Source organism: Natator depressus, chromosome 11, assembly GCF_965152275.1.
Source record: "Natator depressus isolate rNatDep1 chromosome 11, rNatDep2.hap1, whole genome shotgun sequence".
In the NCBI taxonomy this organism is placed as follows: domain Eukaryota; kingdom Metazoa; phylum Chordata; order Testudines; family Cheloniidae; genus Natator; species Natator depressus.
The window spans coordinates 55530202-55556668 of NC_134244.1; the positions used below are offsets into that span (position 1 = coordinate 55530202).

General features: G+C 41.3%; 1 protein-coding gene across 1 annotated transcript in view; it reads right to left on the reverse strand.

Moving 5' to 3' along the window:
- DNAH7 (dynein axonemal heavy chain 7) overlaps positions 1 to 26467 on the reverse strand; it is a 312828-nt gene that overhangs the window by 259444 nt on the left and 26917 nt on the right. Inside the window, exons 8-12 of the mRNA XM_074967796.1 lie at positions 24929 to 25054; positions 18461 to 18580; positions 15935 to 16118; positions 14472 to 14651; positions 12603 to 12878 (exon numbers count right to left, since the gene is read on the reverse strand). Coding sequence (XP_074823897.1) covers positions 12603 to 12878; positions 14472 to 14651; positions 15935 to 16118; positions 18461 to 18580; positions 24929 to 25054 — 886 coding nt within the window. The remainder of the gene's footprint in view (positions 1 to 12602; positions 12879 to 14471; positions 14652 to 15934; positions 16119 to 18460; positions 18581 to 24928; positions 25055 to 26467) is intronic.

Here is a 26467-nt window from a genome sequence, read left to right on the forward strand (position 1 = left end):
AGACATGGGCGCAGGGACTAAATTTTTGGTGACTTGACCAGGTCATTCTCTTTAGTCCTGCAGTCAGTCCTATTGAACCGTCTAATGGTGAGCAGGCAGGCAATACGGATTGCTAGCAGTCGTATTGTACCATCTTCTGCCGGGCAGGCAAGAGATGACGATGGTAGCAATCGTATTGTACCATCTTCTGCCAGGCAGGCAAGAGATGAGGATGGCTAGCAGTCGTACTGTACCATCTTCTGCCGAGCAGCCATGAGATGTGGATGGCATGCAGTCCTTCTGCACCGTCTGCTGCCAGCCAAAGATAGATGGAGTGGATCAAAACAAGAAATAGACCAGATTTGTTTTGTACTCATTTGCCTCCTCCCCTGTCTAAGGGACTCATTCCTCTAGGTCACACTGCAGTCACTCACAGAGAAGGTGCAGTGAGGTAAATCTAGCCATGTATCAATCAGAGGCCAGGCTAACCTCCTTGTTCCAATAAGAACAATAACTTAGGTGCACCATTTCTTATTGGAACCCTCCGTGAAGTCCTGCATGAAATACTCCTTGATGTAAAGCCACCCCCTTTCTTGATTTTAGCTCCCTGAAGCCAACCCTGTAAGCCGTGTCGTCAGTCGCCCCTCCCTCCGTCAGAGCAACGGCAGACAATCATTCCGCACCTTTTTTCTGTGCGGACGCCATACCAAGGCAAGCATGGAGGCCGCTCAGCTCACTTTGGCAATTAGGAGCACATTAAACACCACACGCATTATCCAGCAGTATATGCAGCACCAGAACCTGGCAAAGCGATACCGGGAGAGGAGGCGACGTCAGCGCGGTCACGTGAGTGATCAGGACATGGACACAGATTTCTCTCAAAGCCTGGGCCCTGCCAATGCATGCATCATGGTGCTAATGGGGCAGGTTCATGCTGTGGAACGCCGATTCTGGGCTCGGGAAACAAGCACAGACTGGTGGGACCGCATAGTGTTGCAGGTCTGGGACGATTCCCAGTGGCTGCGAAACTTTCGCATGCGTAAGGGCACTTTCATGGAACTTTGTGACTTGCTTTCCCCTGCCCTGAAGCGCATGAATACCAAGATGAGAGCAGCCCTCACAGTTGAGAAGCGAGTGGCGATAGCCCTGTGGAAGCTTGCAACGCCAGACAGCTACCGGTCAGTTGGGAATCAATTTGGAGTGGGCAAATCTACTGTTGGGGCTGCTGTGATGCAAGTAGCCCACGCAATCAAAGATCTGCTGATATCAAGGGTAGTGACCCTGGGAAATGTGCAGGTCATAGTGGATGGCTTTGCTGCAATGGGATTCCCTAACTGTGGTGGGGCCATAGACGGAACCCATATCCCTATCTTGGCACCGGAGCACCAAGCCGGCGAGTACATAAACCACAAGGGGTACTTTTCAATAGTGCTGCAAGCTCTGGTGGATCACAAGGGACGTTTCACCAACATCAACGTGGGATGGCCGGGAAAGGTACATGATGCTCGCATCTTCAGGAACTCTGGTCTGTTTCAAAAGCTGCAAGAAGGGACTTTATTCCCAGACCAGAAAATAACTGTTGGTGATGTTGAAATGCCTATATGTATCCTTGGGGACCCAGCCTACACCTTAATGCCATGGCTCATGAAGCCGTACACAGGCAGCCTGGACAGTAGTCAGGAGCTGTTCAACTACAGGCTGAGCAAGTGCAGAATGGTGGTAGAATGTGCATTTGGACGTTTAAAGGCGCGCTGGCGCAGTTTACTGACTCGCTTAGACCTCAGTGAAACCAATATTCCCACTGTTATTACTGCTTGCTGTGTGCTCCACAATATCTGTGAGAGTAAGGGGGAGACGTTTATGGCGGGGTGGGAGGTTGAGGCAAATCGCCTGGCTGCTGGTTACGCGCAGCCAGACACCAGGGCGGTTAGAAGAGCACAGGAGGGTGCGGTACGCATCAGAGAGGCTTTGAAAACCAGTTTCATGACTGGCCAGGCTACGGTGTGAAAGTTCTGTTTGTTTCTCCTTGATGAAACCCCCCGCCCCTTGGTTCACTCTACTTCCCTGTAAGCTAACCACCCTCTCCTCCTCCCTTCGATCACCGCTTGCAGAGGCAATAAAGTCATTGTTGCTTCACATTCATGCATTCTTTATTCATTCATCACACAAATAGGGGGATGACTACCAAGGTAGCCCAGGAGGGGTGGTGGAGGAGGGAAGGAAAATGCCACACAGCACTTTAAAAGTTTACAACTTTAAAATTTATTGAATGACAGCCTTCTTTTTTTTGGGCAATCCTCTGTGGCGGAGTGGCTGGTTGGCCGGTGGCCCCCCCACCGCGTTCTTGGGCGTCTGGGTGTGGAGGCTATGGAACTTGGGGAGGAGGGAGGTTGGTTACACAGGGGCTGTAGTGGCAGTCTGTGCTCCAGCTGCCTTTGCTGCAGCTCAACCATACACTGGAGCATACTGGTTTGGTTCTCCAGCAGCCTCAGCATTGAATCCTGCCTCCTCTCATCACGCTGCCGCCACATTCGAGCTTCAGCCCTCTCTTCAGCCCGCCACTTACTCTCTTCAGCCCGCCACCTCTCCTCCCGGTCATTTTGTGCTTTCCTGCACTCTGACATTATTTGCCTCCACACATTCGTCTGTGCTCTGTCAGTGTGGGAGGACAGCATGAGCTCGGAGAACATTTCATCTCGAGTGTGTTTTTTTTTCTTTCTAATCTTCACTAGCCTCTGGGAAGGAGAAGATCCTGTGATCACTGAAACACATGCAGCTGGTGGAGAAAAAAAAAAGGGACAGCGGTATTTAAAAAGACACATTTTATAAAACACTGGCTACACTCTTTCAGGGTAAACCTTGCTGTTAACATTACATACATAGCACATGTGCTTTCGTTACAAGGTTGCATTTTGCCTCCCCCCACCGCGTGGCTACCCCCTCAATCCTCCCCCCTCCCTGTGGCTAACAGTGGGGAACATTTCTGTTCAGCCACAGGCAAACAGCCCAGCAGGAATGGGCTCCTCTGAGTGTCCCCTGAAGAAAAGCACCCTATTTCAACCAGGTGACCATGGATTATATCTCACTCTCCTGAGGATAACACAGAGAGATAAAGAACGGATGTTGTTTGAACGCCAGCAAACATACACTGCAATGCTTTGTTGTACAATGATTCCTGAGTACGTGTTACTGGCCTGGAGTGGTAAAGTGTCCTACCATGAAGGACGCAATAAGTCTGCCCTCCCCAGAAACCTTTTGCAAAGGCTTTGGGAGTATATCCAGGAGAGCCGCGAATGCCAGGGCAAAGTAATCCTTTCACATGCTTGCTTTTAAACCATGTATAGTATTTTAAAAGGTACACTCACCGGAGGCCCCTTCTCGCCTGCTGGGTCCAGGAGGCAGCCTTGGGTGGGTTCGGGGGGTACTGGCTCCAGGTCCAGGGTGAGAAACAGTTCCTGACTGTCGGGAAAACCGGTTTCTCCGCTTGCTTGCTGTGAGCTATCTACAACCTCATCATCATCATCATCATCATCTTCTTCGTCCCCAAAACCTGCTTCCGTATTGCCTCCATCTCCATTGAAGGAGTCAAACAACACGGCTGGGGTAGTGGTAGCTGAACCCCCTAAAATGGCATGCAGCTCATCATAGAAGCGGCATGTTTGGGGCTCTGACCCGGAGCGGCCGTTCGCCTCTCTGGTTTTCTGGTAGGCTCGCCTCAGCTCCTTCAGTTTCACGCGGCACTGCTTCGGGTCCCTTTATGGCCTCTGTCCTTCATGCCCTGGGAGATTTTGACAAAGGTTTTGGCATTTCGAAAACTGGAACGGAGTTCTGATAGCACGGATTCCTCTCCCCATACAGCGATCAGATCCCGTACCTCCCGTTCGGTCCATGCTGGAGCTCTTTTGCGATTCTGAGACTCCATCATGGTCACCTCTGCTGATGAGCTCTGCATGGTCACCTGCAGCTTGCCACGCTGGCCAAACAGGAAATGAGATTCAAAAGTTTGCGGTTCTTTTCCTGTCTACCTGGCCAGTGCATCTGAGTTGAGAGTGCTGTCCAGAGCAGACAAAATGGAGCACTCTGGGATAGCTCCCGGAGGCCAATACCATCGAATTGTGTCCACAGTACCCCAAATTCGACCCGGCAAGGCCGATTTAAGCGCTAATCCACTTGTCAGGGGTGGAGTAAGGAAATTGATTTTAAGAGCCCTTTAAGTCGAAATAAAGGGCTTCATCGTGTGGACGGGTGCAGGTTTACATCGATTTAATGCTGCTAAATTCGACCTAAAGTCCTAGTGTAGACCAGGGCTAAGTGAATGGGCAACAAAATGGCAAATGAAATTTAATGTAAAGTAATGCACATTGGAAAAAATAACCCCAACTATACGTACAATATGATGGGGGATAATTTAGCTACAACTAATCAGGAGAAAGATCCTGGAGTCATCGTGGATATGAAAACATTCACACAGTGTGCATCAGCAGTCAAAAAAGCAAACGGGATGTTAGGAATCATTAAAAAGGGGACAGAGAATAAGAGAGAGAATATCTTATTGCCCTTATATAAATCCATGGTACACCCACATCTTGAATACTGCATACAGATGTGGTCCCCTCATCTCAAAAAAGATATACTGGCATTAGAAAAGGTTCAGAAAAGGGCAACTAAAATGATTAGGGGTTTGGAACGGGTCCCGTATGAGGAGAGATAAAAGAGGCTAGGACTTTTCATCTTGGAAAAGAGGAGACTAAGGGGGGATATGGTAGAGGTATATAAAATCATGAGTGGTGTGGAGAAAGTGAATGAGGAAAAGTTATTTACTTGTTCCCATAATATAAGAACTAGGGGCCACCAAATGAAATTAATAGGTAGCAGGTTTAAAACAAATAAAAGGAAGTTCTTCTTCACTCAGCGCACAGTCAACCTGTGGAACTCCTTGCCTAAGGAGGTTGTGAAGGTTAGGACTATAACAGGGTTTAAAAGAGAACTGGATCAATTCATGGAAGTTAAGTCCATTAATGGCTATTAGCCAGGGTGGATAAGGAATGGTGTCCCTAGCCTCTGTTTGTCACAGGGTGGAGATGGATGGCAGGAGAGAGATCACTCAATCATTACCTGTTAAGTTTACTCCCTCTGGGGCACCTGGCATTGGCCACTGTCAGTAGACAGGATACTGGGCTGGATGAACCTTTGGTCTGACTCAGTATGGCCATTCTTATGTTCTAACCTCTGGGTGAGCTAGAGTTCACTTCATTGCTCTTTTCCAGTCTCTAAAAAACCCAACTCTCATAGAAAAGCAGCTGGAGACCCAGAATTCAGTTTCTAATGATTTTCAGCAAAGATTGCACAGGGTCAACCTCCCCACATTCAAGTCCCAAAAAGAACAAAAGGAATCAACTTAATTAAGTACCAACTTTATAAAATCTTATAATAAAGGAACATAATAAATAATAATTTTACAACATAACATGGCTATTTTATAACCCACATACATTATCTCCACGGTTATACATAAACACAAATAAAGAAAACAAATTAAATCTGAACAGGTCATTCCCCACAGAAACACAGTGAGAAGAAAGTCAGAGTTCCCAGAAGCTTAGGTTGAGTTCACCTGAGTCTAAGTTAGAGTCTTTGATCACCAAACTGTACAGTCTACTGAGTCAAAAGCAACATCTTCCCTCCACTTGCTTGTAGGAATCTTCAGTGGGAATCCACGCAAACTCTTATTCCTCCTCTGCTAAAATCACTGCTAGCCAGTCAGCTAACTGATTAACCAACTACTCAGTTAAGTATACAGATTTTTTTAAAAACCTGCTGCAAAATGCTTCAGAGTTAGGTAAAACAGCCTGCTTTCTGCTCCTGGGCTCAGCTTCTTCCAGTCCACATAGAGCACATAGCCTTTTGTGAAGCAGCTCCCCTGACTGCTTGCCCTCAGCTAGAGGGAACCTATTGAGACTACCCAAAACCACCACACCCAATTCCAGAAATGTCTGGATGTGGAGTGCTAATTGTGCATCTGCCTAGCAATAATGACTCAGACATAACTCACTCCTACCCACAGTAAGACCTCTTAAAGACATATCTCCCTATCCATGTAGGTTACACTATCACATCCAGGAACAGGCCCTACCAATATTAGTAGCCTTTATTCTTCAATCTATATCTGGGAAGTTAAATTCTCCCATTATGATGCAATTCCCAAAAGTATTTCTCTCTCTCATAATATTAAAGAGATCACTTCAGAAACCATGGAAGCAATCTCCTCCCTTACATCAGGTGTCTGTCAGCAAACGAAGAGATAATTGCTTGTGGATCCAGAAATCATACCTAGCCAATAAACCTGGTGAGTGGCTGCTCGGAATTATAAACTTGCTGATGAATGAATTTTTTCAGTCAAATAAATCTAATTATTTTGGATCCCGTTCTTTTGATGTGGACATATATTGCTTCAATTTTTCATTGGCTATGGTAACTACCAACATGGAGAGCACAGGGTGGATATAAAAGAATTAAGCTCATTTAGATGGAACTTGGAATTTCTTATCTACCTTATGGGGGTGGGAAATATCGTGTCTGGTGTTTACCAAAGCACCTTGGCTGGTCCGTGATAGTCTCATTGACTGGTAGGGCTATCTTTCCTGCTGAGAAGGATTGCAGGATGTCCACTAGTTTATGAGCTGGTCCTTGAACCTCTTCCATTAAGTGCTGCAGAGATTCTGGCATCCTCTTAAGGAGGTCTTGGAAGCAGTTAAGTCATCCATCTCTAGGGCACTAGGTGGAACTACAGCCTCAACAAAGAAGGGAAATGATAGTCGCTGGTCCTAGGAGATCTTTATGGTTCTTCCTCATACTCAGCCTGAGGTCGGATTGGGAGAAGCTCCAGTGAAGCGTGGGTGGCTGAAGACAATGGGAGAGGTACCTTAGGGTGATGAGATTTGTCCCAATAGTTTGCACTGTTCTGAGTAGACCAAGGTCCTCAGTACAGCAATACTGGCATAAATTGGCATGGTTCCAGTGGCGACGGTGTTGGGAACCAGGGCCAAATCCTTGGATGTCCCAGTGTCAGTCACAAGGATAAGTGTCTGGATCTCCTATAGAAAGGTGAGGCCTGTGGAGATCCTCTGGACGAGATTCAGGAAAAGGCATATTCTATCTCCATAGGAGGGGCAATAGGCTGCAGCATGGATGGCCGGTTTATTGAGGTGTCTGCCATACATGAGGAGAGCTGCAGCACTGACAACTGGATGGAGAGTCAATAGCAGGGTAAATTCGGGCTCTGCAATAACACTAAACTACTGGTGCCATGAACCTTGATGGTACCAACTGGACTGATAACACAGCTAGTCAAAGTGGTGCCAGATATTCCTCTGCCATAGCTGATGTTCCTGAAATGGTTGTGGATGCCACCCTAGAGTGATGTGTCAGAAGCTGTAGTACCAGAGAAGTCTTCAATGGCACTGGTGCAGTGGGGTCAGTCGTTGCTGGTGCTAAGCTCCTACTGGAGAGGGGGAGCCTTTGGTGCTGATCTAGATGTTCCCAACACTTGTGTTTTGGTGCCAACTGTTCAGTGCCAGCATGTAGGTTATCTCATGGTGTGGCAATGTGTACTATGGTTGTGATTTCTAAAGCACACTATTGTATTGTGCACTGTTACAGGGTGGCTCGCCCCTTAAGAGCGGGAGTGCTTCGGCTAGCGAACCCTGATTACAGAATGAGCTGCACCTAAGAGAGATCAGGATGACTGCTCTATAAAGTAAGGAGGAGGGAACGCTCAGTGATTAGAGACTGCTAGGAGTGAGTCGGTTCTAGCAGAGAGTTCTGGGAGTTAGGTCTGAGACTCCAGTCAGATAGGGCTGGGGAGTGACCAGCAAATCAGGAGAGGCCCCAGGCAAAAAGGCCTGGAATGAGGAAGAGAAAACTGTTTGTGTAGACTTTTGGATGGATTTGAAAACTTGATTTTGAATATTTGTTAATTTAATAAAGCACAACCTGGGAAGGGGTGGGAATAGACAAAACTGTTTTCTTGAGTTTCCTGAACAGTTCAAAAGGGGAAACAGAAATAGACTGATGCTGGGGTTCCAAGACCTCTTCCATTCAGTTCCCCAAAACTCAGTTTGACTCCAATCTCATCACTCAGGTTCCTTTATCTGGCATAAAGCAGAGCTAAGCTAAGTTGATCAGACTCAAGCATACGGCATATCACACATCCAAAATCACACTGCAAATCTCTTCCTTTATACACATTTGCACATCATACTTCCCTTACTACACATTGCATTACACATTTTCGGACTATCTTTGTAGGAACCAATCCCTGTACAGCACACTCTGTCCATGTATGACTTACTCTTTACCTCATTTTATGTTCCAGGCTTATCTTATTCATTGTTATCTTGTCCATTGTAAGTGGCTCCCCGGGTGTTCCCCCTTAATTTAGCTAGTACAGACATTCTGTTTCCACCCTGCTGATTCATTTACCTCCCTAATCCTGTCTCCCAAGAAATGTGGCCTCACCCATGTGCAATGACATATGTCAAGACAGGACTACTGCTGCTTGTAGAGTGGCCCTAGGCCACAAGGCATCCAAGAGGTACCTGGCCTGGTTACATGTATTAATTGGCCTGTGTAGACCCCACTGGTTCACACTACAAGTTCCCTAGTGCACTTTAACAAAGCATTAAAGAGCAGTACGGAACGGTTAGTGTGCACCAGCAGGGTCTACATGGAGTAATTAGTGCAAAACACACAAATGCACTTTACAAATCCTGCCCCTCAGTACACATTGCTCTACACAAGTCCTAAGCTTCACCAGGAATCATGCAGCACCATTAAGTCTCAGAAGATGACTTGTCCTGAGGGGAAGACTTTTGTCTCAAAGAGACCTTGGTGGGAGATCTCTCTCTTCAGCTGACGCTTTTCCACTGAGAGACTTTTGGTGATTTTTGTCTGAGCTAATAAGTGGGCTGACAATGACAAGACTCTGTGGGTTAGCTCATACTCTTCAGTTCTGAGGGCTCATAGACAGGAGAGTCTGGAGATCCCACATCTGAAGTCAGTCTCATAGACTTCCTCATATCGGTAAGTGAGCTTCCCTATCCTTCCTGGTTTTCAAACGGAAGGATTTTCAGACAGCAAATTTTCCAAGAATGTGCAGTTCTCCTAAGCATCATTTACAGGCATTGCTCCCTTGCATGACAGCAATATTTAAATTCAAGGAACCTAAAAGATGTCATCCCTAAGTCTGAGGTCTAAGTCAGAAAAACTAAAAAATAAAGGCTTCCCAAAAGGCAATAAAACTAACTAGCTTACTAAGAAAATCTATCTAAACTGCACTAAGTTTAAAGGCCAAAAGGGGGTTGCTAGCAGTGAACTTGGACAGGGAACCACTCTATCTAAAAACCAAAAGGCAAAGAGTAAAATGAGTTGGCATGAGAGGTTGGCATGAGAGGCCCTTACACATCTTCGATGCAGAACACGAGAATGCCATACAAACACTGCTGGCCAAAAGATTCCTTAAGCACATGTTCACCATTAGTGGAATGTGCATATGGACAATCATTCGGAGATTGTCCATATGATTGTCCATAAGATTTTACTCTTAGTTGTGATGAGCTTCATTCAGGAAAACTCAAATCTGTTATAAACTTTCAGCGTACTACCTTTTTACACTTGTACATTTTAAATTGTAATTACGCACACACACAAAACTATGTTAAAAGAACGTCATTTACTGACTCTGTAGGAATCCCTCCATCCATGCTCCAAAGAAACTGGATTATTTCTGTGTGTTATACAAGGGCTTGCTGATAAGAGGACTTACCATGGAGACTGATGCTTTTGAGGGTTATTCTCTGTCAATTCTGCTGGAATTTTTGGTGACAATTGATTTTCAGTGTTAGTACTGACCTTGCCAGTGTTAACTTACTTCAGTTCTCTTTGCACCAATAGCACTACCCCCCTAAACGTGGGGAGAGTAAGGTGGCAAAGGCTGCCTGGAGAAGAGTTCTGCTCCAATAGAGCTGGGACACAGTGCAGAGGCACAGCTTCTCTGTGTGATAACCTTGGCCCACACAGATATCTGAAGATCTAGAGGCTTTAGGGTCTTGCACAATGGGAGAACGTAAAGAAATCTTCTGAATAGAAATTCATATAATGGAAGATTTTGATTATATCATCTTTTCCTTTTCCTGCCAATGCAGAACTGTTTTCCTACAGCATATACTGTATTGTGTTATACAACTAAGTTTCAATGGAGCTTCCACCACTTTCCTTGAAAGGAATTTCTTCGTTTAGATAAATATGATTAGGGGACTAATCTTGCTGTCATTGAAGTTTATGGCAACAGCAAAGCTTTGAATGCAAAGGAAGCAGGATTGGGCCCTGTTAGTGAAGAAGCAGGGAACTTTATACTCATTCAGAAATATACATAAAGAACGCTTACTACAGTAACTATGGTTCTTCCAGATGTATTGTCCACACAGATCCTACTTCTGGTGTGCACACACCCGGGTGTGCGAGATCAGATGATTTTGGACGGTGGTGTTAGTTGGGTTTGCACTTGAGCCCTCATGCCTCATTCCCGTTCCTCAGCCAACCATATAAAGGGCAGAAAGAGCCCAAATGTCCCTCAATTCCTTCACCAATACAGAATCCCAAAGCCATACAACTTGGTAGAGGGAAGAAAGGAGGACAAGTCATGAGATCAATATGGACAATACATCTCAAAGAATAACAGTTACTGTTCTTTCTTCAGGTAATTATCCACAGGGGCCCCACTTCTAGTGACTAGCAAGAGTTACCTTCTTGCCTGAAGATGAGTGCTAAGAATCCTATTTAAACAAAGAGCGCAGGACAGCTCTACCAAAGCTGGCATCTGACCTGGAAATATTATCTAAGAAATATTGCTGGGTGAAAATATGGACCAATCCCCATGTTGCTGCCCTGAAACAGGGATGCTTCTTAAGGAAGCAATATAGGCTGCTTGAGCTCTAATGGAATGGGCTGTAATGTGCATAGATGGATTTAAGCTGGGTAACTTGTAGCAGGATTTTATAATGTTAAATACCCATTTAGATAGACATTCAGATGGGCTAACCCGTAACCCTGTCTGCAAAACTCATAAAATCTAAGGATGTTCCTGAAAGGCCTTAGCCTATTAAGATAATACGATAGAGCCCCCATCAGAAACTTGCGGACGCAAGGAAGGTAGATGTACCTAATGATGCTAGATCTGAGTACAAGATCTGGCAATGATTCTGTAAGACTATTTCAGGCAGAACAGGTAATGTGATTGGGGGCTGCAGTACAAGATCAGATTAGATCCAGAACTGTCTGGTCTATGCTGGGGGTATCATATTCATTGAGCATCTGTCCTATCTCAGTTTCCTCAGGATTCCAGGGGAATTAGCAGAAAGGTATATGTCAATCCAATGTCCAAGAGATGAGCAAGACTGCTGATCTGGTCGAGATTTCTGAATGCCTGGCAGTTACAAAGGCACTGATGTAATATGATGACAAATACACCAAGTCCAAAGACAAACAGCCTTCTGACAGAGTGGAGATGACCTTGCTCCCCCATCTGTTGAGACAGTGCATGGCTGTAATGTTATCTGTCAGAACTTGGACCGTAGATCCCTGGAATGAGGGAAGGAACATCAGTGGCAATGAATGTTGGCTTGTGGGAATAGGACTGCATACCACAGAGTGCCAAGTCAGTTATGAAGGTGGATTTCGCTGCTCTGGAGTTTCAGAATCTGACACGTTCTTTAACAAGTGAACTTGACAGCTCAAAGTTGAGCCACAGCTCACAGGAGCACTCAGGGATGAAGCACACTCAAACCCGTTAGAGACTTTTCCTCCAGATCTGATGAGGCCCTCATTGAACGCTCCAAGAGAAATGGTTTAAGCCAAGTGTCTCTCACCTTCTGAGTTCTTTTCAAAAAGGAACAACAAATTGAACATGTATTGAGGATATGCCCTTCCCTGAGGCAAAAAAAGTGCTGTGAAATAGCTGCATCACAAAAGGGGCAAATTTTGAACCATAGGAACTTCACTTCAGCCACAGAGACTAAATCCCAGTACTGGGGAAGTCCCTAACACTAAGAAGTTTTTTTTTTTGTTTGCTTGTTTTAATCTTTTTAAAGCCAATGGATGTAAAAATAATCAGAAAAACTAACAACTATACTATCTAGTCTAAAATACTAATTCATTATACATACAGTACAGAAGAGAGTTAAGTCAAACAATCAGTGTGTAAAAGAAGCGGACACTGTCACAGCACTGGACAGTTAGAAGGAAATGAAGGACAGTTGGGCCCACTCTGCCCTTTATGCTCTCACGTGAAAGAGGGGGCATTAGAGCATTCGGGCTGTGGGAGTGGCCTCAATGGACACTGCTAGCCAAAACAATCCAATCCCACATGCACGGGGTACATGCACACCAGAAGTCAGATCCACGTGGACAATTACGCGAAGAACCACCAGCTTCTTGTAGGAAACTGATGAGATCCAACTCACTTTAAGTACTGCTAATAATTATAAACTTTGATAAACAGCATACCTAGTACAAAACTAACTTTAAAATAAACTCAATGTCTTTTTATGAAAATCAATATAATTTACCTTCCTCGAAGTGTACTGTATTTCCTCACTGAGGTTTTGGTACTTGACAGCTTCTCCTGTTATTTCTTCAAAGTTATGTTCCTCTGACAGGAATCGATCAATATCCTCTTCAGCTTGTTTGTTTATCAAGAAGCTGTACTTATCATACAGTTTGAGATGCTCCATGGGTGCAATGCTTTCTTTGGCAATCTCTTCTTTGATCCTTCTCTTATGCTCATCCAGGATCTCATCGAGGATAATAGGTTTCAAATTAGTGGATTTAGACTTGCTTTCTGGCTTTGGAAAAACACATTGTTTCTGTAACTTGTTTTATTATGTTTATCTCATGAACAATAAAAATTGTACAAAATAATCAATTAAATGTTACATAATCATGCAGCTTTCTAAACTGAATTTAATTATGTAGGTCTTGTCTAGACAAAAGCGAATTTGTGAAAAACTGGAGTATAAATCTACAGAGCTCCAGCATGTTTCATACTAAATGTCTGCGTGGACTCTGCATACTAAAAGTTCCCTAGTGTGTTCTGACCTACTGCCAAAGGACAGTTAGCGTGCAGCACCACAGCTTACCTTGTACTAACTGTTTGTCTACACATGTCCAAAAGATATTTCTACTGTATGGCTACTCAAATTTAGCATCAAACTCCTTTCTAGTTTATAAAATGGTAGTTTGAAAAGTCTCACTGGCTATCAAGAATATAGAAGTGTATAATTCAGATATTGTTAGAGAATGTCAATATGCTATTTAAAAAAATAAAAGATGTTTATTGCTATTTCAAATTTAATCTGTATTAATTTTATTTTATCTGGAGAGTCACAACAACTTCAGTCTAGATAGTCTTGCTATCAACTGATGAATCGGTGACGTTCAAATTAAACTGACCAACTTCCTGCAAGTCCCTAATGACTCCCAAGCTTGGAGAACACTATTTATATTCCTTAAAAAATAATCTTAATTTTATCCTTTTCCAACATTCATTCTAAAAATGAAATGAATTATATTTGGCAGTCAGCCTCTTAATAACCTGATTATCTGTTTGAAAGACATGTTATTCTGTTTTATTTGTTTGTCACCTGATAGCTCACTGAGTAGAAACCTGATTCAGGAAAGTATAATTATTCAGGATAGCACTTTAAACATGTGCTTAACTTTAGGTATATTGATAACAACATTGAAAGCCCTACTGTCTCACTTTCTCCTCAAGTTCCACTATCACAAGTCTCTGGAAACAATCAGAGAGAGGAATGAGGAAGAAGCATCAGAAGGCAACTCCGTTAACCTTTGCCAGGTTATGGATTACATCCTTAAATTGTAAGTAAGATGCAATTTAGAATCAAGCTGGAGAAAACTAATTAAAATAGCTTTTCATGGCTTTGTTTAGTGTTCTTTAGCCTGGGTAGCCTTCCTATTTGGGCTATTATTTTAATTTGCTTCATAATGTGTAGATGATTAAAACAATTTAAACTTAGTGAGTTCCTTAAAAGATATCCTTTAAACTCTATTAGTAATAATCAGTTCACAAGAATTTATATTTAACACTAGACTACCCTTTGCATTACCAAAAAATGAAGGCAGTTCTCATAACATTAAGGTCAGAAATGTTTTAAGAAATAAAAACGTATTACCTGTTTTCTACTATATATTTACAAAAATAATTACAGAAATTGGATTTTTAAGAGAATGGTTTAAATATCTTAGATTAATAAGGTTAAAATTGTTTCAAGTGTTCTACAATGCACTAAAAGAGCAATATTATACTACTGTGAAAGATATAAAAGGAGAATTATTAATCAAATTACCTATGATCTAAATCTAGCAACAACAGAGTGAGAAAATAAAAACAAAGTTATAAAATAGTAATTTCTTACCCACTTAGAATACAATTTGGTCTCAACTCTTGGCACAAGATTGATAGCTTTAATCATAACATTATAAATATTCAGAAATATAACTTCATAATCATTAAACTCAGGTTCAAACTTAATACAGTCTTTGTCAAGGATCAGCCTCATGATGAAACCTGAATGCTCATAGGCTTGAACAGATTTCTAACAAAAACAGAATGAAATATATTAGTTACCTCAGCTCATACAGAAAAAAATCAAAAAAATATGATTTCAAAACCATGACAGCTTAAGCACTAAAATCCTTAAGGGTGCTAATTGCAAATGGCATGCTTTACATAAGGTAATCGTGATAAAAGTTACATGTAAAATTGCTCTGATCAAATTTACGAAACATTGACATTCATTAAGACTACATTCAACTTGTTATTTTGTCAGTATGTGGCAGGGATGTATATACTATGTACTACTCCAAATCAGAACTTTATAAAGTTGGTTACACAAGTCAAGGTTGTAGCAGCTTTACTTTATTAGCACTCACACACGTAACGCCACATGCAAGGTGAGATCCTGCTCTCAGTTGCAGAACATAAATCCATTTACTTTAATAAAGCTACTGCAGATATACACTGGTGTAATGTAAGCACAATCCACAAAAACTAACCTGAGAGTATTACAGGGATAGTATTTGCACCACAGAACACTAGACTACTCTTTTTTTCCTGTGGTGGGGCTTCCAAGGAATCCAACCATGGGATCTCTAATACTGTATTAATCCCTGATGAATTCCGTGGGCTTTTCACCACCCCTTCAAATTTGGAACAGCTTTCTCTTTCCTGTTAAAACCCTTCTTTCATCTCTCTGTCAGACTGCCAGCATTTTAATAACATATTATAAATATGTTGAAATCACCATTATGAAGGGATATATATTTAATTGAAATACAGAGAAAATTATCCATCAGACAACAAATATCACTTAATGAATGAGCAGACAAAATAACAGGAACAAAGGGGAGCTGGATTGGGCACAAATTGTGAAGGAAAAAGAGGATCATTCCAGCTCCACAGCATGCTTCCCTGGGATCCTGTGGATGTTCCTCCACCAGCATTCTCTGGGAATGGAGGTCCATGCAGATTTGAGGGCAAGGCTGGTGTCCGATGGAACAGAGACAGGGAACTACACTCCACAAGGTTTGGATGCACATCAATGTCTTGCAGTTATAAATCTAATTACCTACAACTACAAATTATATTTTTGATTGATTGGATCCAAAATATGTTAATATTTCCCTTTTCACTTAACAAAAATAAAGGTGCTTTTGCTTTATTTTTCTCAGATATTTTAACAAGATTGTAGCTTGCCATCACAATTTTTATTACTTCTTTTTGATAAATCTTTTCAGAAGAAATAGATTAAACATGGAAAAAGTCATTTTATGTACATGGACTAGCAACGCTGCCTTATTAGTATCTAACCCTACTTACTGGAGGCTGTACAATTAAATCCGTAAAGTCCTGCATTGAAAGTAAGGCTAAGTTTTGCAGTTGTCGAGTCATTAAAGTAGCAGCACAGTCGAAGAAAGATTCTAATTTGGCACTGCTGGCATTAGTGGGCACCTGCTTCCTTTTATTACCTTGGTAATAGATATTTTGCACTTCTGGAAACCACCTTGAAAGAACAGAAGAGGGTGTTTTAAGTGATTAGAATGAACAAACTCAGGTTTTTAAATAAATTTTTATATTATATCTCTTTTAATAATTCATAAGACACTGTAGTATATCTGAGCAACTATAGGTTAACTTGAGTGGTGTCATATGGCTGAGTGACTTTAACAGGAATGTTTACCTGAAATATTATCTGCTATTATGGAATCAAATTTCAAATATAAAATGTGAGAGAGCTAAGTTTGTTATCTTGTTCTGGTCTTTTATTTCTCAGGCAGAAGGGAACAGAAGTGTTGCATAGGAAGAAATAGTCCCTGGAAGAAATAGTTTCTTGTGTCACTCATGAATATGATGTCAGTAGGTATTAATAAAGAGAATTGACAGAGATCCAAAGGGAATTCTGTCCAACTGTTGCTGGCCATGAGATAGAGGCCTATGAATAGGGAAACCTAAAGCACAAACACAAAAGAGTCTGTAACTCGAGGTTCTCCCAAAGATGCAGAGGAACCCTCTCCAAGATGTGGGTGGAATATATGTGACTCTAGCAGAGTAAAACCAATATGTAACACAGAACTCGTAAGATATAACATTTAAAGTTGATGACATAAACTCAGTTTTCATTTTAAAGACAAAGGTAAGAAACTGCTCACTCTGGAATATGTAGATAAAAATCCAGCACTTCAAATAACAAAAAAGAAGGGGAAAGTTTTGACAGTTTCTTTATACAAGTAAAAACTAAAATGGTAGCAAAAATAGTAATGATTGATTGTAGGAAGCCAAAAAGCAAACAGATTATAGAATGTTCACCAATGTGGGGTACACTGAAACAATACAGCCTCAAAATAGGATTTTCAAAAATGAAAAAGTAATTTTGGGTACTACAACAGAGACCCTGTTAGAAGACTGATTTCCACAAAGTACTGAGTATCCACCCTCTGAAAAACAGGCTCTGTAAAGTGTCTCATATTGAACACCAAAAAGGCATGTCACCCAAAATAATTGCTCATTTTTAAAATCCTATAATATATCCATAATATCAAGTCTCCTAAGGTCTTCAGGTTTTTGTAAATATAATATTCCTTAGTTGATTCATTACTGTAACAACTACAGAGCTGAATGTGTAAGTAATGAAAGAACAAATTCAACATTGTCTTCAGAGACAGTGCCACTAATGCTACAGTAAATTAATCTGAGTTATAGACCTATATTTTTATTTGAATCCACTCAAGAGTAACATGGTTAGGGCCTGATTCTTCTGCCAAAAAAATCAATGAGGAAACTCGCTTTGAGCTCAGTGAGAGCAGGAGTTGGCCTTATTGTATAGAAACTTTTAAATGCAAACTACACATTTTTAACTTAAATTGTCATAACTTATTTACTAGGCAGTGAAAATAGATATTCTTTTTCCTTTACTAATCTTACAGTTCTTCAACATTCAAAACTGACTTCAGTAGGAAGCTACAAGCATAGAACAAAGACAGGATTGGGCCCACTGAAGTGTCTTGCAAGAATAATATTGCCAAACTGCTCAACAAAGCTTAAATAGCAAATCAAAGGAAGCAAAATACTAAAAAGTAGGTCTTCATTAAATTAAAATTGCTAAACAATAAATTATACTCATTTTGACCGTGATCCTTTAATGGAGCTCCACAGCGGGTCTGTGCTAATGAATTCCACTGCAAGATTAGGGCCTTTTATAGCAGGGGTTCTAGATATGAAACTAAAGGCTCTGGAACTATGCTTTTTCATCTATACTCAAGCAGTATAAGGAAGGCTGCTTCTGGAGATCTGTGATTTAGATCTGTAGTACTGGAATAATATGGGACTAATGTGAATTAGTATTATTCCATACAACCTTCAGAGCCTATCAATAACAATGTCTTTATGACAACAAACCAAAAACACAGGCATTTTAAATGGATCCTGTAATCGGTATGTTAAAAGCTTACAGTCTTCACAGAATGACAACTAAGTGAGCAAAGTAGACCATTTCAAACTTCAAGTACAGTTTCTCATCGTTGTCTAAAATCCAGAGTAAGCATTACTGCATAAATCAGTACGATATACTTAGCATTTATACATCTCTTTTCATCCATAAATCTCAAAGCATTTTGCAAAGGCGAATAAGCATCATTATCCCTGGTTTATACAACAGGAAATGAAAACAGAACAACGATTTACCTTGATACATTTTAATTGTACATATTAGAAAATAAGATGCCACTTTTTCTCCTTCCCCACAAAAAATAAAAAGGCAAACCAATAAAATAACCTTCCAAAGATATATAGAGCAGAAGTTAAAGATTTCTCTCTGTGCAACATAAACAAAGATATATTTGATCATACTTTTTAAGCAGAACATCTTTGGCAGATTCCATGTGCTTCAGGGCAATATTCTGGAAGAATGAGAGTTCCATTGCTTCCTGACGATTGTGAAATGTTTCTTTATCAACTAAGCGTAAATTTCTGTAAGACAGTCATAAAATGAATATTTTAAGTATATATACTTTTCACTTTGTATTTCTCTCTCTGAGTTATTGTTTGTAAAAGAAAAATTACCAGATGACATAGTTAAAAATTATAACTAGGACTAAACCAAATTCACGGTCCATTTTGGTCAATTTCATGGTCATAGGATTTTTAAAATCATAAATTTCATTATTTCAGCTATTTAAATCTAAAATTTCATGGTGTTGTAATTGTAGGGGTCCTGACCCAAAAAGGAGTTGTGTGTAGGGGGGAGGTCACAAGATTATTGTAGGGGGGATTGCAGTCAATGTTCCCTCTAATTTTTACATCCACGTGCAGAATGAATTTTGTTATGTGCACCAATATGGAGAGTGAGGGCTCTCCCTGCCCACCCCCTACTTGTCTCCCCTCCAGGTCCCTGTGGCTGCGTGCCCCTTTATAGCCTGCTGCTATAGAAGAAACCTAGGTTGCAGTACTGCTGCACTTACTTCTGCGCTGTTGCCGGTGGCGGTGCTGCATTCAGAACTGGGCAGCTGGAGAGCGGCGGCTGCTGGCTGGGATCCCAGCTCTGATGGCAGCGCCCCGCCAGCAGCAGCACAGAAGTAAGGGTGGCAATACCGTACCATGCCACCCTTACTTCTGCGCTGCTGCCTTCAGAGCTGGAGAGTGGTGGCTGCTGACTGAGGGCCCAGTTCTGCAGGCAGCAGCACAGAAATAAGGGTGGCAATACCATACCGTGCCATCCCATGTTGGCGTCCAGCCAACAGACACTGCTCTGCAGCTGCCCATTTCTGAAGGCAGAGCAGAAGTCAGGGTGGCAATACTATGACCCCCTCTCAATAACCCTGCAACCCCTTTGCAACTCCTTTTTGGGTCAGGATCCCCAATTTGAGAAACGCTGGTCTCCCCAGTGAAATTTGTATAGTATAGGATAAAAGCACATGAAAGACCAGATTTCACAGTCCGTGACATGTTTTTCATGGCCGGGAATTTTGTAGGGCCCTAATTATAACCTACTTCTTAAGTTTGATTTTAAAATTATTTCACATCTATGATTTTAATTAAAATAGCAAGTTGCTATAAGATATTTGCTACTATTATTCTAGGAAAACAAAATATAAATTTAAAATAAATATTGCAATATTGACTACAAGTTTTGCACATGCTTCATATGTGCAATGAGATGGCCAGGGTTTCAGAGAACTTTAAATATGATATTAAGTTGAAGATAATGGAACTACTCACATGAGTAAAGTTAAGCATTAGAATAAATGTTTGCAGAATTGGGGCCCATGTGCAGGTCACCAATTCTATTTACATTCAGGAAAAATACCCTGTGTGTGCTTTAAATGATTCCCTTCTAGTAAAATTCAACTCAAGAAGCTTCACAAATATACAAAAACACAAATATAAGACAGAAATAACATTTTAGTAAATTTAGTAATGTGAGTCAGCTAGCAAAATTCTTTTTAACATTTGTAAGGTATTTAAAGCCAAATAAATTGGGTACTTGTCTGATAGTTAGCAGATGTAAAAACAAATGTGTAACCTACTACTGCAATTGCTTTCTAGTTGGCAAGCCACTGTGGATGCAGTGTTGATTCAATCCTCTGGTGTCAGTCAAAAAGAGCAGGATCAAGCAATTTTGTCTACTCTAAGAAGCAAAAAGGAAACTCTGGACCAATTAACTGACTGAGCACAAATAATAAGGTGAATGAGGAAGAGGGTTGAGCAAAAAGGGGAAAAATACCTGCAAGTGCCCTGCTGAGCAAGATAATAACCCTTTCCTACTTGGAAACAATTCTAGTGCAGACTGACTGACTGACTGAAGTACTCCTTATCCAAATGCCACATCAACTAGTGTGGTCAGGCTCACATGGAGGTGCTTGGTGAAAAGGTGGACAGAGCTCCATGTGACTACCCTGCAAAAGTCCATCCATTTTCAAACAGAGGGCTGGACCAAGAGAAGCTTGTATGAGGACCTCCCACAATTTAGGAAAAAAGATAATTCCACTTCCTCCTGCTGTATGGAAGAGGTCTTAAGGGACTGAGTAATATGAGAGAAGGTACAAGCGTAACTGTCTGAGAAAACATGCCCGGGGCATCTGCAGAAGGAGGGGGAGGACAAATTGAGAGGCAGGGGTAATAGGCAAAGGTATGGGACCCAAATCTCATGTCCCCTCTTCAAGGGGTCTGGTATTAGGGGTATGTGATAATTGCCTTCAGTTGCAAAGAGCTCCCTAGAGGCTACAGAAGAAGGAATGGGGAAAAGAGGAAGCCATTGAGAGGAGGATCAATTTAAGAAGTTCCTTGTAGGGGACAGAGGTTCCCTGACACTTGAGCAGAGAAACTTTGTATACTCTATTGACTGAGGTAATGACCTAAGGTATAAGGAGCTCTTCTTCTCATACAGAGAACAGGGAGTCACTGAAGGGTGGGCCTGAAAGGAGTCTCCCAACTCCACTCCTTCCCCATTACTGATTATCTGACTGTCCTGTCCAAAAATGGGCAGAGCAGAGGTGCTCCAAAGCAAGGTGAGGATGCCTGGTTGGAGTCTACTCCTAGTGGCAAATAAGCTGGGTGTAGAGAACCACAGAGCTACTGCTTAATTGGGTATTGCAGGTACACTAGCCATGAGATGGGTGAGAAGAGGGAAACCAAAAACTTGAAGGCTTGATCTCCAATCATATTACAACAGATCATTACAAAGATCATTACAATCATATTACAAAGATCATTTTTCTATAGAAAATGTATTTGGTATAAGGACAGAGAAAGATGGGATACAAAAAAACTGGAGATTTGATATGCATATCAGATAATCTCCATTTACGTGGTAAGAACAGGCATGTTGGGGCCTGATTCTGCATTCACTGTACAGTCAATACTCCAACAAACTTAGAGTTTTGGGCGCAAAAAACTGCTTTCAAAATCTAGTCATAACTGACCCAGTTACATATGGTTCAATTTGTTGTGTACATAGAAGCTTAATCATGTTCCACTGCTAGGCTAAAGTTATTGAAGAAATTACCTTATCACCCTAAATAAGTATCTCCAACACCCAGTTGGGGACTGGTCCCCCTCCCACTGAAGTCAGTGGGAGTTTTTGATCAGGACCAGAGTTCCCAGTCACTGAGGCCTAATGTTTCCAAAGAGGAGACCCACTGCCAAAGCCAGGGAGCGATTTAACAAAGGAGAGATCCTTGCTGGTGATGATCAAAGCAGTGGGGAAAAAAACCACCACAAACAACAAAAAACTGGACATGTCCATATCAAAGATGCCTCGGAGAAATCCAGAACCCAGACAGGCGCACTCTGTATCCCCTTCTTCAACAGAACCCAAAACTACTGGGCGGGCTGCCTCAAACTGCTTCTGATGGAGGCAGCTCTAAAGACCTATTTGACTGAGACTGGAACTGTCAAAATCAAGAGGCACCTCAACTTTGAATACCCACTCAATGAACATGGCTGTATGCATGGCAAAAGTAGTGTCAAAGGCCCAGGCCAAAGAGTCACATGAAGATTGATGTTGAAAGCTCCTCACTGCTAAATCCTGCAGATTTAAGAACCCACCTCTGCAACAGCTTCTCTACATCAAAACTTTTCCTTTCCTGTTTGGAGAAAAGAGACATAATGCCAACTGGTCCTCCAACACATACTCCCACTTGACAGTGAGGAAGGTGATGAGGCCTGGTGCCAGTTGTGTCTTCTTCCAGCAGTGTTGCAGTGATGAGTCCATGCAGTATGATGAAGGAAAGAGGGTTGAACAGCTCTAAATGATTTTGCTTACTAGAAGCTTCCAAGAGCATGTGACAAGGGAACATATATCACAACAGTTATCTATACAGAAAATTCTCAAAGCAGAACATCAATTTCAGAAGCCCAAGATAAAGATTTTAAATTCTGCACCCTATTTGCCCGAGTATATGAAATTTAGTAGATAAGTGAAGAATATTTGACAGAAATAGTTTATTACCCCTTGATTAGTTCCTACAATTGAACAAAAATATCTATTTAATTAAATTAATCAGTTTTAGTATCTTAAAAAAGATGCATTTTATTTTACTAAAAAGGAATCTTACTAGAATAGCTTGCATTTCTGATTATTACAGAATCTGATTAACTATCAAATGCTGCTTACTGGGTAGCTGAAGAACTCCCTGTCACAGAAATTGGGACAGTCCCCACTAGCCATATCTGTAGATTTAGAGGACAACCCTAAATTTGACAAAGAAAACCTTATAAAAGTTTTTTTTTCCATTGTCTTTTTCTTGCCTGTAAAAATATACATTTTAAAATTAATTGGATTTCAAATCTGAAAATTTTCACTTGGAAGTTGATTCAACTGAAGATTCAAATTAATGTCATGGTTATTGGAAGGTCCTGAATCATCAGAAACAGAAATAATATCCTGCTCAACCACAACTTTCAAAACTTTTAAAGATCATTCCCTCTGACAATATAAAGTTACTTCAGGACTCTTGCCGTCAAAATGAGGAATTAACTAACCAGAATCAGCTATATTAATCAAGTAAGAGGATTCTTCTTTGCTTTCGTACCTCCTACACAATGAGAATATTTTCAGCTGTTAATCTCTTAGTTCTCTTAAATTCTTAAAATTGAGGTTCTGCTATACATATGCACTTTGTCCCCACATATCACAGTTCCCAGCAAACCTAATCAGCAAGGTATAATATGTGAACTAAGGCAGTGATTTTCAAGGAACCCAAGGGAGTTAGAGTGATCTGCCCTCACATTACTAATGTGACTCATGAGAATATCAGAGACTGATAAGACAGAAAACATTTTTGTACATTCAACATGAATCTGTGGGACTGCCATACTTGCATAATTCTCTCAATAGCTCACATGGTACTCCTTCAACTGTTGCTTATATCCCACAAGAATGGGAATATATGAATTCCTCTTATCTTAGCCTAGCATTTAACACTGTTGAAAGCCTGAAAGATAACATTCTGAACTATGTATTGTGATGGGGCAAGGCCAGATGGCTATAGAAAAGTAGTGGGAGATAGATATATTAGCTCCAGGCTAAACAAATCCCTGGTACCAGGTTAAGTGAAATGGAAGCTGCTCCAGGTCAATTAAGACACCTGGGGCCAATTAAGAACTTTCCAGAAGGCAGGGAGAATGCTAGGTTGATTGAGACACCTGAAGCCAATCAGGGGCTGGCTGAAACTAGTTAAAAGCCTCCCAGTTAGTCAGGTGGGTGTGCATGTCAGGAGCTGTGGGAGGAAGTTGTGCTGTTGGAGAGACTGAGCAGTACACACCATATCAGGCACAAGGAAGGAGGCCCTGAGGTAAGGGTGAAGTGGAGCTTGAGGAAGTGAGGGCTGCTTTAGGGGAAGTAGCCCAGGGAATTGTACATGTCACGTTTCTAAAAGGTCAGCTACCATAGCTGATACTATTAGGGTCCCTGGGCTGGAGCCCGGAGTAGAGGGTGGGCCTGGGCTCCCCCCCACCTTTGCGCCCTGATTAATCACTGAGACTGGGAGACAACAGAGACTGTGCAAGGAAGGATAACTTCTCCTCACCTCCCTTGCTGGCTTATGATGAAAATGGCTCAGTAGACTGTCTCCCTTGTCTCTAGAGAGAGAAGGGTTACGTGGAGGGTCACAGTGAGCCTCTGAGGCTAGCGAAATCTGCCAGGAAATGTGGGACCCATGGAGGCAAGGACACAGTTTTGTCACAGTATCCATTGGTAGCAAAATATTCTGAGAGTCCTGCATAAAAGTATGTCAAGGCAGCCATCAGTCAAATATTATAAATTTGTGGGGCTAGATGGCTGAGATCATAGACACTTTTTTCCATTCTGGAATAAGCCTTTTTGCATGTTCCTTTTCTGAGTAATCTAACTTTTTTTTTTAAGACTATTAAACATTTTTCTAATGCTGAGTTTTTGCCCTTCACTATAGACTCAGTGGCAGTCCTTCTGGTCTCCTATTTGGTCACAATGATGGAAGCAGAAAAGTAACAAAAATATGTTTGGAATGTCTGACTGGTTCTAGGACATTCTTCATTAACCAACTTTCAGATTTAGCAGAAGTAAATCAAAACAGGTTCCATTTCCCCAACAGAAAACATGTAAGTCAGTGCAACTTCAAAATGAAAGGAGGCAATGGTCTGCCCATGACATGGGTATATAACCATCTCCCTCATTTTCAGTCCCAACCCATGCACTGTATCAGGAATGTGGCCAGCTATATAGAGTCAACAATCACTTGGAAGAGTTCCATAGTAGCCTTAAATCCTATGATGACACAATAAGTAGGTTTTGCACATTTTCTGTCAGAAAAGCTTGAAATCTACAGGGCCCACACTTACTTAAAAGAAGTCTCCCATAAGTCCAGAACAGCCAGCATTGTGGGGTTCATTGCATACAAATTTTCCTTTATGTAACTACAGGCTGATAAGAAAGATTTGTTCCAGAATTTTGGCACAACTTCCATTCTAAACAAAACAGTAAAATAAAGTCTCCAATTAGTCATGCTAAGAATCCAAAAAAATGTATATTTTCCTTATTAGTTATAATTGTGTTGCATGCCACTGAGATTTACAATTTTGGAAATAAAACTTTTAATTTCCTCTTTACTCTTCAGAAATTAAAAATATTGTCCTAGAATACTGGGGAGTACATATAAAATTAAATATTGAGATATAACTTTATGCTAAAACTTAAGCAGAGATATGCAACTTATTCATGGTCCCTTAGAGCTCATCAAACTAATTAGATTACATGCATGCTGCTTATACAGGTAATTAACCAATAATTTTTCTAAATGATCTTGAATATGTAACAGGTAAGGCTGGATGTCTGTCACAACCATGATTTCTGTCACAAAACCCATGAATTCTAAGGTCTTTTAATAAAAAGTCATTGCCTTTTTCACCTCTGTCTGCCTGCTACTGAGTACAATTTTCATGCATTTTTACATATTTGGCACTTTGTGGTATCCTGCTAACTTTACATACTTTAAAAACTGTTAATCACAGTTATGTAACACTTTCTAATGGAAAATAGATTTAATAGTTAAAATATTTTGTGCCATGACTTTTTAAAAAACTAAAATTGTAACAAACGTTTTTTATTGTGACAGATTAACGTTTCTCGCCTGTAACCAGAGTTCTTTGAGGTGCACTCTGCATGTTCACATTCGTGGGATGTGCTAATGGTGCAGCTCTGACTGTGGAATCTTTTGATAGCAGTGCCTGCTGGAGCACTTTTGCGCCCCCTCCCTGCCTCTCTATTCACTGTTCCTAAATGTTATGAGGGTCAGGGTACAGAAGGGGACATGGTGTTCCAGCCACCTCATTTCCTTCCAACAATCTCCTCAAATCCAAGTTTGGAATTAGGACTTGGAGAAAGAAGGAAAGATGGTCTGGGAGTGAGAATAGAGAGTACCTCTAAAAGAACTTAAGTTACAGGTGAGTAACCTTCTCTGCTTCTTCGAGTGGCCTCTGATTATTCTCATTCATGGGATATTTTGACAAGCAGTACTGACCTTGAAAAAAGGTGGGACATAGAGTCCTAATTAAAGAGGGATTGAAATACTGCTCTGCCAAACTGAGCATCTGATCTAGACTCTAGGTCCAACGTATCTATGGATCTCCACATTGCAGCCCTACAAACTTCTGTACGTGGAACATGTCTAAGGCATGCCATTGAGTTCACCATCGTTGTGGTGGAATAAGGATAGGGATGGATGCTAGTGTGTATGCCCCTATATGCATAGCCTAAGCCAATTTGATAATGCATAAGAGGTGATCATTTAACCTTTTTTATTATTAGCATAACATGTGAATAGATTAGGAAACTTTCTTAACAATTTAAAAAATAAACTCAAGCCCTTATTATATCTAAAA